A 17,660-nucleotide genomic window follows, 5' to 3' on the forward strand; every position below is an offset into this window, starting at 1 on the left:
CGGCTGAAACTGGCGGCAGGGACGGGAAGCGCGAGCGCCCTTTTGGAAACGCCGCTCCCCGGGGACGGCTACCGCCAGTGCTTTCTCCGGTGCTGAACTGGCAGCCGGCCGGAAAGAAAGCCGTCGTAATTTAAGGGTTTAGTTCTCCTGCACGGGGCGGGGAAAACAGGGCGGGAGGTTGATAACACGTTTCTGTTCCGGGGGGAGGATGACGGGCAACCTCAGAGCAGCAGCGATTCGGCCTACAAAGGTTTCAGTCTGAATCATGTGCCAGCTGAGATGTCATTTATGGCAGCTGTGCTGCATACAACTAATTTACCAGAAGCCGGGAGTAGAAAGGAATGCTCTTTTCATCCTATTTTTTCCCACATTTTTTTCCGGCGCTGGTCTACATCTTAACAATTCCAACATACTATCACGCAAAAACAGCACGTGGCTTTCCGAAACACATCTAAAACATAGAACATGAAATAACTTTGAGATTGAAGTTTATACCAACCCCACCCTACTATTTGGAGGTTGTAATCACGTCTCCTAGCATGCCAAAATACAAATACGGACCACAGCACGTGGAAGAAAAAAAAGACAACATTAGAAGTGAGAAAGACAAAACAGTTAATCAAAAAAGAAAACAAAGTTAAGCAGAAATCTGTAAATTTAAGCTCTAGGTCAGATGAAACCTTTACATGTGTTCAGCTTTAACTACAAGTGCTTGGTGGAACTGGAAGTATTACATAAATAATATTTTTTATATAACTAACACTTCTTATATATTCAGTTTTGTGACTCTGAAATACAGGTTGCTTCAGTTATAAAAGATGCAAAGTCCCTCAGACTGAAATCACACGTAAACTGCAAACAAATTCTGGCCCTTACAGTCAGAGTCAGGGACAAAAATGTTCCCATGGTGTAATTTCCTGGACTTCACAAAGAATAAATACAGAATCCTTACAATCTTAGGTGGTTCAAGACTGCTGGGCACATACTTTCTTCTATTATATTGAAATACAACCTCTGATCCAGCTCCATTAAACTACTCAGTAAAATTATTTAAAAGCAGCCTGAACTGAATCTCAAAATCCTTCACGTTCCACAAACAGTGTATTTCTTGCTCAGAGATAGTAACTCAAACACCCTGCAACAAAAATAACAAACTGTTTTAATTCACAGTTGCAACACATAAACATGATGAGATCTGTACCTTGTTAATCCCGACTTCCCCACTCCAACAGTTTAAGTTAAATGTCACATTTACATAACATTTACATAAAGATTTGGTTTTGTTTATACAAAACCCAGCCTTATTTTTGCAACATGCTCAATGCTAATTCATTACATAACAACAGATTGTTTGCTCTATTAAAAAAAAGGTTTAATTCTGAGAAGGTGTTTGAGAGACTGCAGTTGCTCTGAAGCAATTTAGCATCGTTCTTCCTTGCTGCCTGATCAAGTTTTTGCGGTTTGTTTGGTTTTGTTTTTTTAAAACAAACTTGAGGTTTTCGGACGCTGTCCCACTCGAAGCAAGACACCCCAACTGATTTTATACATCATGGTCACGTGTACAGTTCATACTTATGCCCAGTACACACACAGCAGAACTTTCACAGAGCCTCCCACCGCAACCCACAGGAGTTTAGCCACAGAGTTTAACGGTGGTAAGACTGGATCTTCTAGTTGGGAACATTTTAGAAGCTTCCAAGCACTGTCCAATTTCTTTTTTTTTTTTTTAGCATCACTTCAGTCTTATCACTGCTTTCAACAGGAACACGATTAGACTGGTGCTGACCCCTTCAAAAATTGCCAACACCAGTAAACACTGCAAAACTTCCAGCACATCCGAAAGCAGAGCTCACGGGAGTCTGCAGTGTGGCTGGACGTAACTGCAATATTTTATAAAAAGAGCTGTATCTTTCAGCTCCTCCATGCAGGGGTCTCTACAGATACATTGATTGCTGTCCTCTTCTGTATTTTAGAACTTTAAAACAATTTTTGCAGAAACCCTAAGGCCCCATATTGAAAGTAAGTTTAAACAAAAAATAGTTCCTAAGCTAATACCACTACCTCTTCACAGTAATAAAATAAACATTTTAACCTTAAAACTACTTATAAATTAGATACAAAGCCATTCAATCACATCTAGTGATTACTACGATTGTGTTTATTACCAACAAGACTACATACCTGGGTTTTCAATGTGCTAACTTAACCACAAAATTTCAAGTAAGACTCTACAAGGGCTGTCTCCAGCACATCATATCTACATCGCAAGACATACAAAAGATGGCAAGAATCACCTTTTGTTCTTCTTAGCTCCCTGGCTAAGGAGGTATTGTTACAGTGGGGCTTTTTTGTCCAAAAGGATGTTTTTGTAATGTGACTTGGAAACAGCCTGTTCCTGTGTTAGCCTGCTCTAGAAGCTTGTTTCACAGCTGGACACCCTTGACTGAAAACATTGCTTCTGCTACTTCACTGGCTTTATCTGCACTGCTCCAGAAGAGCACAGTGATCCAAGGGAGTCAAGACTGGCAAATACTTGCTAGAGCCTCGTGCCCTACTAGTCCTCGCTTGGTTTAAAGGCTAGAGATTGGAGGCAGAAAGGACCCAAAAGAGAATGCAAGTACAGCAGTTGCACGTATCCTACACACAGTGGCCCCACCTGCATGTGACAAACTAAGTACCAGCATCACTGGATCCTTCCCCAGGAAGCGTATCAGTAGATTTAAGTGGAATGATGCAGTGCGTCACTTGCATCTTTGGCAGTTTTTACCCTATACGTTATTTTGATGATTACAGATAGATATAAATTGTTTTCCTTCATCCAGATACAGTGCTGCTTAATCAATACAGCATCTTTGTGCCAGCACTGATCCAAGTGAGAAAAATGAGATAGAGACGTAAAATTGCCATAGACGTATCGCAAGTAACACTAGAGAATATTGCTTATTCAGTGGGTCTCCCATAGACACACAGACTACATATAGAAGTCAAACGCATCTGCTCCAACCAGTCATCCAGAACTCCCAGGCAAAACAGTACAAAGATCTGGCAAAATTGGTTAGGATTAACCTCATTTGGAATAGATTGGCCAAATCCACACAATGCAGAAATCGCCCCTTAGGGCACCGTGTTTTTCTCAAGGTGTCTGAAGGAAGGCGAGGGCAGCACTGTGGCCATTTTTTTACGGCAAAAGACTAAGGTTACATGCTGAGTAAAAACACGGCCTGAAAAGAGAAAGGAAGTCCTGAGGGAAAAGCTACTGGGGAAATACTAGGGGAATGCACAGGGCACAGGAAGACAAAGGTGGTGTACTTGTATCCACACCACCTACCAGAAAGGGTCTGTGTCGAGAACTATCCCCAGAACCACACTCAGATTTTTGTTCTTGAGGAAATTATTTGCTTTGCTCCAGAAGACAGTTTAGGCATACATTGTTGTGAGATTTGGGATTGTTCAGCCTGGAGAAGAGAAGGCTTCAGGGAGACCTTATTGCAGCCTATCAGTTCTTAAAGGGGGCTTATAAGAAAGATGAGGACAGACTTTTTAGCAGGACCTGTTGCGATAGGACAAGGGGTAATGGTTTTAAACTAAAAGAGGGTAGATTTAGACTAGATATAAGGAAGAAACTTTTTACTCTGAGGGTGGCGAAGCACTGGAACAGGTTTTCCAGAGAGGTGGTAGATGCTCCATCCCTGGAAACATTCAAGGTCAGGTTGGACAGGGCTCTGAGCAACCTGATCTAGCTGAAGATGCCCCTGCTCATTCCAGGGCAGGTTGGACTAGATGACCTTTAAAGGTGCCTTCCAACCCAAACTATTCTATGATTCCCTGATTGTTGTGCATGCAGTAAGGATGACTAGGTGACCAGGACAGAGTGAACCAAAAGCCAAGCTTCTTGACAGAGCAGAGGAGAAAAAATGCATACTTGTGGGACTTTACATCTAGCGATTTCAAAGGCAGAGGCGGTTATCCAAATACCTCTATCAATCCTGTTGCAAGAAAAGCGGAATCTCTTTAATACTGTGCTGCCTAGCCCAGCTACAGTATATTAGAACATCAGTAGTATTTTATGGGCAGCCACACTGAAAGCAGCAGCAGAGAGACTGTATAGTGTTAGCACTGGTATTTGGGTCCCAAAAGAGGGCCATGCTTTACGCTGCACCCCATGTGGCACCCCAGCAGGGAATCTGGGTCTAGCTGTTGGAGCCCAGAATCACCTCTGATGTTACATAGCAATGGAGTTACAGGAGGGATGCAATATGAAGTGAAAAGGACTGTTGCATCAGATGTTGACTTTCCAAGGCCCAGGTGTGTTAGAGACAGGGAAAGCTCAGAAGTGTTGGTTTCTGTTGTTGGGGTTTTTTTGTTTGGTTGGTTTTTTAGGGTTTTTTTTTTTTGTTTGGTTGGTTTTTTAGGGGTTTTTTTGTTTGGTTGGTTTTTTAGGGTTTTTTTTTTTTGTTTTTTTTTTTTTTTACAGAAACAGCAATAGCTAGAATTGCTTGGTTTTTTTAAGCAGGGGCATAGATCTCTTCAGATCTTTTCAATGAGTCTACACTTCCCTTAGGGTTACACTTAGTGACTTCTCACCATCTCAGTAAAGAGTTGTGATGTCTTTTGGGAGGAAGTGTCTGCACTTTAGAAAACGTTTGACCTCACAGAAACTGATCTCAGTGGTACCTTTCCGAACAAAGTAGAATAACAAGGAAAAAATGACCTTTTTTAAAAATTTACTTAAACCAGTCATCAGATAGTTCATTAACATCATTATTCTGTTATTCTTTTGGGTAGCATGGAAATAGATGGGGTCCTGTGGGATTCCACAGAGAACGAAAACAAGAGTTGAGCCAGCTGATGAACAGTCTTTTCCTTACCATCTTTCATGAGTGTACCTTATTTAGAACCATAACACCTCTTTCGCCATGGGACCATTCTGCCTTTACATGGAGGTGCCCTGTTTCTAACTAAAAATGAATAGAGGTAGCAACACATACTAAATTTTGATCCCAGAGCTCAACTATGCCTTGCTTCACCTGAGAAAACTAGAAAAGGGGGTGATTTTCAAGTTTTGTATTTGGAGAACCTTTGCACCAGGTCATAAGCTAAACCTAAATAACCTGCAACACTAAACAAGCTAAAGTAATTGCAAACCATGGGGTGAGCTGTGAGCACTGCTAACAGATGGACACCTTTGGGAGACATTGGGGGTGTGTGGTCCTGCAGCTCTTTTCAAAGCCAGATCTGTACTGAAATGAGTATGATTCACACTTTTTCAAAGGCACAGCAGTGCTGAAAGCATGGCAATTTCTCAAAAGGATCATATCTCCAGGAACAGTCATTCTTCTCCACTGCCCTCATCAGTGTTGCCCTGAAGGAAGCACTGTTTGGCATTAGGACAGTAAATATTCTCGTATGTTCATGATCTTATTTCATCCAATGCCGTGTTCTCAGCACTGGATGAAATGCCTGGATAAAAGAGCTTCAGTGAGCAAACAGCACCAGGCAGCCTCTCTTGCTTTTTCCCCTCTAAACTGCTACCCCAAAGGCTATTTTTATGCATTTTGAACTCTGAAAATGCAACCATTGCTCCATTCTGAGAATGCTTAGATTTAGGAGAAACAGGGTAGCTTTTCCTGTAGTCACAATGAAAAAAATATTACTATGCTTGTATAGTACTTGTGTGATTTAAGTAACATTGATTAATAATTTTGCTGATCCTAAAAGTAACAAATACTTTCTTTTATATCATTGTGTGAGAACAGTAGGCAAATGACCTTCCAAGTATGGTAGTACATTTTTAATGGGTAGTATCAAAACCCAGTTTTCATCATGAAATTACTGATCTTTCGCCCATGAATTTCCAGGATCCCCACTTCAAACACTATGGTGTAGCTAACAAGTGTTCAAGGCCCAGACCCCAACGTACTCAATTACACTTTAATTTCACAAATAGTAGTTCCATGATGCCACCATATTTCAGCATGCAAGTGATTAGAAATCTAGTCCTACAATCCAGTTCAGCCCAAGCCAGAAAACACCACATAATTAGCCATTTCAGTATAATATACACTTTTCAATAACAAATACATTTTAGAAGATGGCATTTTTAAACCTTTCTGGGCTATCTTAAAAACCATATCAGAAGCATAGTTCAAGCCACAGCTAGATGGATGGACAGAAATTGTTTTACATTTATTTTTTGCTAAGAACACAGAAGAAGCTGTATAGCTGTAAATGTCATACTTTGTGTCATGCTTCACTTGGACAAACCATTGACTGTATGCCAGGCTACGTACATCCTAGTCCCTTCAATCAGCATTTTAATAAGTAATTAGGCACAGATTGTCCTTTTAGCAGAGACTGTTTTTAGTTTTGTTGGCCCTGCATTTTATATTTGAAAGTGTCATACTGGGTTCCCTGTTCCACTGCGGGGTGGTGTCCTTATATTTAAAACAATATAGTATCTCTTGAACATTTCAAATCTCAATTCATAGATTTTTCAACACTTCCTGCAGCTCTCATTTGTTTGGTTTTTGTTTGGGGTTTTTTTTTTTCCTCCCCCACTGTTTGTATTTCACACATAGAAACCCAAACTGTGAAGAGGACCATTTGTGACAGATACTATACGAACACAGAAGAAGATCTGCAAGTTCTCAGGAGTGGAGACTGTCTAAATAGGCAAAAACAAAGGCAACAACTTTCTAAAGGTCACATGGCAGACCAACAGCAGAGATGTAACACCAAGTCCTCTGTTTCCTAGTCCAGAAGTCATCTACTAAACAAAGGAAAGGGTTTTTTTTAGTTAAGGAAACCCAAGGAAAACTCATACTGCTACAACAGAAGGGAACAATATTTCCTCCTTAGCAGTACAGTTACAGAGAAAGTATCTGAATGGCTCCTCAAGTTGTTAACAGGAGTAGGTGACAGACTGAGAATGAAGTATTAAAGCTTTCTAAGGTTAGAACACCACACTGCATAGAACCCACAGTTGGCTTTGAAAAAAGCAACACATTAGTCAAAGACTACATTCAACTCATTCAAATTCAATGGCTATTTGCGGTCCAGGGATTGCACAAGCATAGAACTCCAATACTGCATCTCCACAGGATGTAAGACAACGTAGTATAAGAGAATAATATCTTATTACATTCTTTGTATGAAGCAAGTGAAAGCATATTTTGTGGCAGAAGCATTACCGGGGGCTCAAACTTAGTACATCAATGCTTACCATGATTCTATTCTTGGTTAAGTAATTGTCCGCATTCCCAGGAGACCTTCTTGTGCACTGTATTCCCTTTACAACAGTAGCATACTTTTAAACCATTTCTTAATATGATGATTTCCATTTCTTATATGATTATTTAAAAAAAAAAAATCAATCTGCTGGTCAAAATATAGATGTAACTAATTTTGTAGAACTGATACCAGAACGTAAATACATTCAGTAGTCTGAAAACTAAATCTACACACTGAAATACATATATCTTCAGCAATATTGACACTATGGCTTTAGTGAAGAGAGCTGTCTGTTAAAAGCTGTCACGTTACATGCAGAGAAATACACAAAAATAACTAATGTTACAAAGCCTACTGCTCAAAGGTTGAGATATCAGGATAGGGGTTTGCCTGTGCAACCTTAAAACAAACCTGATTTTCCCTCTGACATAGGCTTTGTGTGATCTCATGTCTTTCATGTTTTTTGTATTTAGTTTAAACCACAAAAGCATGGTGTTCAATGTGGTACTACCCAGTATTCTTCCCTTTAAGATGTACCCTTTGAATTATTGTCCAGTTGGCACCCAGACCTCGGACAGAGAATTACCATTTTTTCCTGGATTTAGCCATGGTACTGATAATCTAGATAAGCTGAATCTGCAAGGAGTATCTTAGATACGTCAGAGGACAAAGCTAAAAGAACACTTACAAGTGATGCTGAGCCTAAGGCAGAGAAATGCTTCCAGGCATTTATCATTCTGTCTGGAGCTACATGCTTCTTTTACTAGCTACAGTCAACAGCAATTAGCAGGGTTCTGAAAACATTAGAAAATACATGCTTCAAGTGAGTGACCAGAGGAGTGAAAAGCAATCAGGAGCTATCAACCTGTTAGAGCTCTGGGAGTCTGTGAATCAGTGCTGAAAGCCTCTGCCACAAGGACTCATGAGTGTGAAGTGTGAACAAAGTCTTTATCCAGAAAATATGACAAAGTAGCCTAAAATAATGAGTTCAGTAGGAAGGCCAAATCAAGGGAAGCCTAACATCACCTGATCCTCATGGCAGGACCCAAACAGCAGGCTCTGGCTCACATACTGGGTTCATTCTTCCAGGGTAAAGTTCTTCACAGATGGATACAGCAACATTTTAGTGGGATGAAATAACTGATAGAATGAATTCTCTATGGGCCTGAAGACCACGGCAAACTTCATCTTTCATGGTACACATCGCACTTCTTTGTAAAGATCAGTAGACAGTGATAGGTATGTTATTAAAAATTAATGCAAACATATTCTTAGTGAACACTTGTGACTTTGCTCACACAAAAGAACTTCAAACAGCAAAAACAGTTCCTCAGTGTAGCATTCAAATGCATTAACCTCCCTTTTCTTGTTGAAGTGCCCTGCTTTAATCATTGCATTCCTCTAAATGTCAAACAAAACACACAACAATTATTCCACTTTCCTTATTCATCTTCAGAACACAGTCCAACCCGTGCATTGAATCAATCAAGTTTTCTATTGAGAAAATAAGACTCCCCTCCACAGTCACAATTTTCTATAAAATTCAAGCCCTTATTAGAAGGTATGAAGGTACTTGAGTTACCAGTGGAAAAAACTTTAAAGAAGTTTTTCTTCAGTACAAGAAAAATTAAGATTTCCTCAGGAATGAGTGGAACACTGCCACTGAAATTTCCTGAGTCAAGGTTTTCCTGAAGGACACCTTAAGAGGTTCCTTAGAGATTGACATTGGGTAGATATCCAAGCCAAGTAGTTAAAGTTTTTCGAACTAATAGTGGAAGATGAAAGAGGATCTTGCCATAGAAAATATCAAGTAGTACTGAGTTCACATGGCCATCTCTACTTACAGCAACAGAAACACTTTTTAATATGGAATTGCAATTCAAAATAGGCATTAGCTTACCTGACCAGAAAGCGATGTAGCCCAACGTCAAAACTTCTGCAAAAAAAAAAGATTCACCATATTTTAATTATTTTAAAAAATACTACTCTGTTGGGTATTGTACAAACACTATTTCAAAACAATCAATAATACCAAAGATAAATATAAAATTACTGGAATTGATAAAACAGAAGCAAAAGTGTAATATACAATTTCCTTTCTGTAATGACGTGAAAATTAAGATGATCATCATATGGACAGATTTAGATGCATATTAAAAAGCTCACAAATTCCTTGGTTGAGTATTTCTTCAATAAAGCAGTAACATTCATAGTAGTATAACCCACAAAGCATAAATTGTGTATATTCTGCTACTGGAAATATTTTTTTAATATTCCTGATGACCAGTGAGTCTGCATATTTCCTGTCATATGCAGGTAGATCCTCTACGCAAAACTACTGTGGAATCCTTTCTTTCCCCTCTTCTGCTCTGTACTGCACTAAAATGCAAGTGATTGCTGTGAATTCTCTCCATGATACAGAATAATCAAAGAACCCCCTTATGTCTCCTTCAGATACACAGAATATACCGAGAAGCGAGCCTTGCAAGAGTGTTCCGCTTAGATCTGGTAAGGAAAATAACTTTGAGGACTTTTGACAGTAAGTACAAGTTAGATCACACTAAATTACAGGAACCATGCCTGCAAACTTCAGCACTAACAACATACACTGGCAGTTAGCGCCAGTGTTTCTTTCCCTTTTCTGTTTCCTCCATCCCTCAGCCAGCTCAGGAGAATCAAGTTCATCAACAATGTACTAGCAAATCTTTGACACTACAGGAAGGTATCTGCTGATTTGAGACATTTACCTACTATCTGAAGTAAGTGCCGGTTTTATGGGACCGTCAATGTAATCCCAGATTAGCTGTGTGCATAATGGCACAACTGGAAAATGCAAATGTCTTATTTCCAGTGCTGGACTTGCTCTGAAATGGGCTTACATTCTGTACACAGAAAACATTTTGGCATATACTAAGCTCTTGAGCATCCTGTTCCAAAAAAGCCTAACTGATCATTTGAGTACAACATGGTTTTATTTTAACAGTATTGCTTGCAGTGTGCTGCCTTCTACCTGAAACTGCCAGAGAAGTTATCAGATAGTTAATGGCATCCTGATAACAGGAGATAGATAGAGCTGTAGAAATTCTAGGAGTTAACAGGGAGGGAAAGTCCACTGGTTCAGCAGGGCAGAGAGGAGGGGAACAAATTTCTCACTTAAAAGCTGCCTTGCAACAGAAAAAAAAAATATTCTGCTAGGAACATGCACATGGTCATTATTAAACCTGTATTTTCACATTCCTTTCCTAAAATAATTTCCCATTTTACATTATTGTTGTACTACTGTGTAATTATACCGCATGAAGTGTATCCAGTTATCTTTCTGCATTCTTCCTGCCTGGACACATACTGTAATTTGGCTACCCCTCTTCACTAAAATATTCTGTATTGTACAGACAGTCTTCTGTATCAGAGCTGCCCACAGTCTGTATTTATATCTCTGAAAAACTTTTCTTCCTAGGACCAAGCACTTCAGCATGTTTCTGCTGGGATGGGGAGAAGAAGAAACTTGTACAGTTCCAGGGAACAGCTGTATGCTGAACAGCCATCTTACACATCTTCAGTCAAGCTCATCTTTTCAAGTTCTCCTAGCTATTCTCTGATGGCAATGACCAAGTCTGCTGTCGTCTCTGAAGGGACACAATAACTGAGCTTCTTGTGGACAGGGATGTAGAGCATAAAAAAAATTCACTGCTTTTGACACTGAACCAAAAGCCAGAAGGACTTGGCCTACAATGAGCATAGAAACTGAATGGTCCTGCTAACTTGAGATGATCAGAGCTGAAGGAGGTTGGGGTGGACAAAGCTGAGGCAGAGTGGGTTCAGACAGGGAGGGAAAATGAGACAGTTTGCTGTGGACTTACATGCCATCTTTTCGCTCATTTTTCACTCTTTCCAAAACATAGTGATAAATCTTTTTTAATAGCAAAGTGCATTATTTCATATGGGCTTTAGCTATTAAAATATTTCCACAAAATATTCAGTATTGAAAATGAACATGCATAGAAACAATTTATTAGAATAAATGAAAAGGGGAAAAAAGATCAGGGCCTCACTAGGTATAACTCAGCGTAGACAGACAGGCCCCATTATTCCTCAGTTCGATGCTGTACTGATACATTTCAACTGACTAAGATCTTGAGCTCTCAACAGTGTAAGCAGTCATTTAAAGATGTAACACTACACTATGACCAACACAATTATGAGGATATACAGTAGCATCAGAGTGTGCACCTAGATCTTAAAGACACCTCAGGACAGTATCATTGATTAGTTCCAAAAGCAAGAACAACAAGGCCGAACAATTTCAAACTGTAAATGGGAGAAATAGTTGCATTACTTAAGGCTATGGATATTGGGTACATACACTTTTAAGCACCTAGGATAATGAATAGACATGTTGTGCAAGGCAAAAATACTGCAAAGCTAGGATTATGGGAGGCTGGTTTTGACAAAACACTACCACAAACACTTTCAACCATTCTGCTTGTTCATATTTAAATACATACTGCATTTAAGTCAACAAGTGAAATGGAAATACAGTGAAGTAGCAATGGAAACAGATCTGGTAGATGTAATTAATCCCTCCAATCTCAGATGGAAAAGTTAACAAGGGGTAAAGAGGCTTTATATAGCAGTGTTCAGACTGCAACTTGGGGGTGGAATAAGCAACTTCATTAAATGAAAAAAGAACAAGTAATCACACTGCATTTGTATTAAAAATTTCATAGTGATCCCTTCAACATCACAACTGTCAGGCATGACAGGGTGCTCCCCACAATCAACTCAATTACACCCGCCATATATACACGGACATGATTATCTACTGCCTATAAAGTACACCCATATTTACTTGATATTGCAACATAACTTATAATCAACTTCATACAGCTTGTTCAATCCTGAGCTTCTCCACAAAATACAGGATTTATCTGGTAGCCCTTGCAATTTAGGGTGCCTCAGTTACATAAAGTTTCACAAAAGCTTTTTGAAATCCTATAACAAGCATAATTTTCTAAAATAAAGGTTTTAATTAAAACCTAAAATAACAAGGGAAAGGATATCCATAGCAATACAAGTAAAAAGTGATTTGCCAGTTAAATTCTCTATACTGCTCAAATGTCAGTAGCAATATAACATTTTAATTTTTTGAGAAATAATGGGTAAAGTCTAGTTTATCAAAATAGTAATGGTAGTCTTTGAATAGGGCAAAATCTTGACTAGTCAGTGGAACAATAAAGGGGAGATATACGTAACCTCCATTTCATAATCAAGTTACTCATTGCAGACAATTTGATAGCTATTTTCTTTATAAAAATGTCTCTAATTCTGTTCCTCTGAAGGGCAGTTTTGAATCACAGTTCTGTACGCAACTTTAATGCTTTGTTAAGCATGGAAGTTTAGTTTCCGATACATTTCAACAAAAGATTATACATATAATCCTTCCTAATCAAATTCATCTTTTCCCAGTACATCAGCTAGAAATCAGTGATCAACAATATACATATACTAAACCAACAAGGACCTTTTCCAAAATACAATCTTCCAAAACACAACCTTTGAAATATCTGCCTGCAAGCATACATCTCTCTCCTCAAGGTACATTTTCAAAACTATTTCACAGACGTGCAGTTTCTGCTTTGAAAGCTAAATGCATAATGCAACAAGCTGCCTCCAAATTTGCATTCAGCACAAAGCTGATTGGGGGGGGGGCGCGCACAGGGGGGAGGGGAAAAAAAAGTCTTCTTATATAGAAAAGGTATGAAAAGGGAGAAACATGCTGGTGTGAACCACAGTCAATAGCAATAGCACATGCATTGAAATTGTAATCCTGATGATTCACCAAAAAAAAAGTACAAAACCCCTCTTTTTGTCCCCAGGATGCAAAAAGGCATATATACATATCTGAAAGCCAGATGAGCAAAACTGCTACAAGTTTCTGTTCATGCTGCGATTACGGTATCAGAGAAGCCAGTCATCTGTTTCCACCTTGTGTCATGGGTACTTTGGACTCACTCTGAGATTTCCATCTGTCCAATTTCCTTATAGTTGGACCTTATTTTGAAATCCTGTGCCCACCACTTGCCACTGAAGAGTGCTGTGCTGCATGGTTCTTCAGCTGTATCTGCCTATTGCAGGCTGGTGCATACCGATATAAATCAGGACCAAAAACGGGTCAGGACCTTCTCCCGGGAGCTGGTTCATGCTTTCATGGCCACATGCCCTGAGCTCAGCACAGGTCAGCAGACAGGGTGGCTCCCAGTGGAGCTACAGATTGACATGCAGTGACAGACTCTTGTTTCCTGAGCTTCACCGTCCAAATGTCCACCCTGGTCAGCACTCTTCATAAGCCTATGTTATCCAATGGATTGTTTATGGTCCCACTTTCCACAAACTGCGGTCTAAACTCTGGTTCCTCAGCAGAGGAGTTGTGTGAGCCTTTAGTATACAACTTTCAAATTCAATGAAGTTATGCCAGCCTATGTTATTTAAGGATGTTGTGGTTTAACCTGGCAAGCAGCTGAACACCACACAGCCATTCGCCCACTCCCCCCCAGCCGTGGGATGGAGGAGAGAATCAGGAAAAAAAAGTAAAGTTTGTGTGTTGAGATAAAGAAAGTTTAATAGGACAGAAAAGGAAGGGAAAATAATATTAATGATGATAAAAGAATATACAAAATAAGTCGTGCACAATGCAGTTGCTCACCACCCACCGACTAATGCCCAGCCAGTTCCCGAGCAGCGGTCACCGCCCCCCAGCTAACTCCCCCCAGTTTATGTACTGAGCATGACGTCACATGGTATGGAATGTCCCTTTGGCCAGTTGGGGTCAGCTGTCCTGGCTGTGCCCCCTCCCAGCTTCTTGTGCACCTCCAGCCTTCTCAGTCGGCAGGGCATGGGAAGCTGAGAAGTCCTTGCCTAGTGTAAGCACTACTTAGCAACAACTAAACCATCGGTGTGTTATCAACATTATTCTCATCCTAAATCCAAAACACAGCACTGTACCAGCTACTAGGAGGAAAATTAACTCTATCCCAGCCGAAACCAGGACAAAGGACCTGATCCCACACCTACCTAGATGAAAACCGCTACTCATTAGCTGTGTTAGGGACTACAATTCATTATTCCAGTGTGATGGCTAAAGGACCCCCATCTCACAACAAGGTTTGATTGTGAGACCTCATTCCCAACGACTTACAGCGTAAAAAACCCTGTAAGTGCCAAGCACGTGTCAGGATCATATGAATCAATTTAAAGTTAAGCTCATTACTAGAACCATTTTTTATGAAACGAATTGCAATAATTTGAGTTGCCAAACCCTGATTTCATATATCCATATTTTTAAACCATGTGCTGAAGAGAAAGCAGCACAGCTTTGTTTTCTGTCAGTTCCTCCCCAGGATTGCTGGGCTGTACACGCTATTCCTGGAACCAAAGCACAACAAATCATGCAAGGTGTAGCATAATCTGAGAAGCATTTGGCTAACACCATGCACTTCAGCAAAGATGCCCACTGCAAGCAGGCGGTACATCACCACTCTGAAAAGCAGATAGTGGCATGATTCTAACTTTGGGCCCTACCTTCAGGGGAGTAGATCTAGGTAGATAGTTTGCCATTTGTAAAGAGTTCAAAATCAGTAACGTAGATGGAGACAGATAAATGTGATACTGTGTGCCCAGAGACCGTTTTGCATTGTAGACAGAAATATCCCGGACACCTTAAAATCAGTCATGTCGCTGCTGGAACATGAACACTTTTGAATGCAGAAAGGAATGGTGTGATTTCTATAAGCAGGAAAGGAGTTCAGTAGCAGCACTACCCCACAATTCACTGGAGCAAACAATATAATAATTGCACTTAAATCTCTTCAAATCAGTTAGACTAGTTGCCATTTATGGTGGTGATGAAATCCAACAAGTGGGTTATTTATTATAGCTTCAGTGCCCGCTAACCTGTGGGTATTCACCATCTCTTAAAAGAAGCATTGTAGTTACTGCAATGTTTCAACAACGGTTCTCAGTCCTTCCTTTTACCAATGTGGCTAAACTTGACATCAGAAAGTCTAACTCATTCACATATCCTCAGAGCAGCCCGTCCTATTTAACTGTAGAACAGTGCTTGCAAGACCAGCACTTCCATTAGCAGTCTTTGCAAATAAATCTGGCGTTTTGCCGGTGAGCTGCTGACCAAGAGTCTCTACCACACCAGAACATTTTGCACTGGAGACTGAGACATCATTGAACAACAGCTGCTTTCACTACCACAATGCTCTTAAGTTGCTTCATTGTCCCTCTTTCTCAAGCAATGTCTTACAGCAGGGATGCCCAAGAGATACGTAAACGAAAGAATTCCCCTGACAGATGTCCCACCATTTAGCAGTTCTAAACTACTTTTCTGGGTCCTCCTATTTCTGCTCACCTTTCTTCCAATGCTGCCTGTGGCAACCTCCCCAGCTGGCAATCCCTCAAAAATAAAAGCTTCCAAATTACAAATAATTACAAGTGTGCAACGTAAGTCTGAAACATGTTTTAGAGTCTTGTCTGAAGAATAAGATTACTACAGGCAAAGCAGATAGCGAAGTCTATATGCAGGTTTTCTAAGTGCTATTATTTAATGTCTCAATGAACTATAAAACTTTGCTAAAGCAAATCCCCTAGAGGGGGTATACCTGCAAAGTAGAATAAGTATTTTTTCAAGTAGTGACTGCTACCAATTGATTCATCATCTTCATTATTAATTAAAGATCTGGGAAAGCCATCCATATTTTTAAAAGACACTTTGCCTGTCTATAGCTTGCATTTATTCAGACATATTGTTTTCTGAAAGTTTACTCGAAACCTACACCTTCATAGCAAAGCTTGTCTCTTCAGTGACAATCAGCACACTTCTTTGTAAATAATATAACTGCCACCATGCTAGCATAAACTATTTAGAAAGCAGATGCACAACTTAAAATAGAAAAAAATTACACTTTCACAGAAGATATTTTACAGAGAAAATAAATACAGCAAGCAAACTGAAAATATTAATCTAAAAAGCCCAGACTGTTTAGTGTTGTTAGTTTCTAAAATGAAGGTGGGAAGGCGCATGATGAAAAATGAGACCCAATCCAACAACCCATTTGGATTTATCTATTACCCAAACTATGGAATATACTTTCGGACACTGAGCCTTGAAAATCACATTGCAACATTTTCTAGGAACTCTTTTGCTACATACAAGTAAGTTCTTGGAGCTCTCATTTTTCACTTCAGCCTTTCAATCAGTGCAAACACTTGGTGAATTTCACCCACATACAGATTTTACAGTCTGCCCACTGAGAGTATTGGAATTAGGAACAAATACATATATGGAGCTTTTTTGGCATTCCTTCAAGATAAACAATAACAAATCCTATCATTTCCTATGCAAAAAAACAAAGTATGTCTGTTCGTACCATGCAACATACAATGAAGCAAACCCTGGCTCAACCTATTGAGAAAATTCCTGTTTAAGTGAATTCAATGTTCTTTTAAACATCAAGATCTTAAGAACCTGCTTAAGCCTAAATCTCAAGCTTCAATGGACTGTCTTTTGTTTGTGAGCTTTGATTTTAAGTTTTAACCATCTGCAATGCAGCACACTAGTAGTAGCAGCTTTCTTTCATCTCAATGTAAAAATGCAGCTAAGAGTAAAAAATAAAAATCTGTTATTTGAGAGAAAAAAATATGAAGAATGTCAAATGTTTTTATATCATGTCTTTGACAAGCAATTTCTTGTTACAGTAACAATAAGCAGGACCTGTACATACATGAAGATATCTTTATCATTCTCTGACACTTGCTTAGGGACATACTGGAATTTTAACACTTCATGCTTAGATAAAACACTTTGAATTTCTGTTCTATTTCTTCCTGGAATGGTTCAACAGTACAAAGTTGCCTTTTGGTTTCCTCCATTATTAGAATAACCAAAGCTGCCACCGCGTTCAACTTGTGCCAGATGCCTCCATCTGGAGTTCCTGCTCAGTGCTGTAGAGCTCTTCAGCACCAATACAGCCTATGCATAAACATTCACCTTACTTCACAAAAAAAGTAATCACATATTTACAAAGTACTCTTAGATTGAACAGAGCAAACCCTAGACATTTTACTTGCAAAGTATTTCCTGCATAGCATCGCAAGGAGAAGCTTCCCGTACCTATGAGAATGGTGGAAATCAACAATGAAATCCTGACCCAGTCAGAATCAGCAGCAAAACCCTCATGGATTTCAACAGAAGCAGAAATACCTGGACTGACTCTGGACAGCCTGTATAATGTAGGATACAGTCCAACTTCGGTATACATTTTGTTAGAGACACCTTCACCTCCGAGTAGAAAATATCACTAAGTCCCAAAGCTTCATCTGTGGAGTTTCAGTTATTAGCTGGGAGCTCAGGCTGGAGACCTGCA

General features: G+C 39.6%; 1 protein-coding gene across 1 annotated transcript in view; it reads right to left on the reverse strand.

Moving 5' to 3' along the window:
• HHAT (hedgehog acyltransferase) overlaps nucleotides 1-17,660 on the reverse strand; it is a 156,964-nt gene that overhangs the window by 105,292 nt on the left and 34,012 nt on the right. Inside the window, exon 10 of the mRNA XM_009279631.1 lies at nucleotides 9,131-9,166. Coding sequence (XP_009277906.1) covers nucleotides 9,131-9,166 — 36 coding nt within the window. The remainder of the gene's footprint in view (nucleotides 1-9,130; nucleotides 9,167-17,660) is intronic.

This window comes from Aptenodytes forsteri, unplaced genomic scaffold (assembly GCF_000699145.1).
Source record: "Aptenodytes forsteri isolate BGI_AS27 unplaced genomic scaffold, ASM69914v1 Scaffold195, whole genome shotgun sequence".
NCBI lineage: Eukaryota > Metazoa > Chordata > Aves > Sphenisciformes > Spheniscidae > Aptenodytes > Aptenodytes forsteri.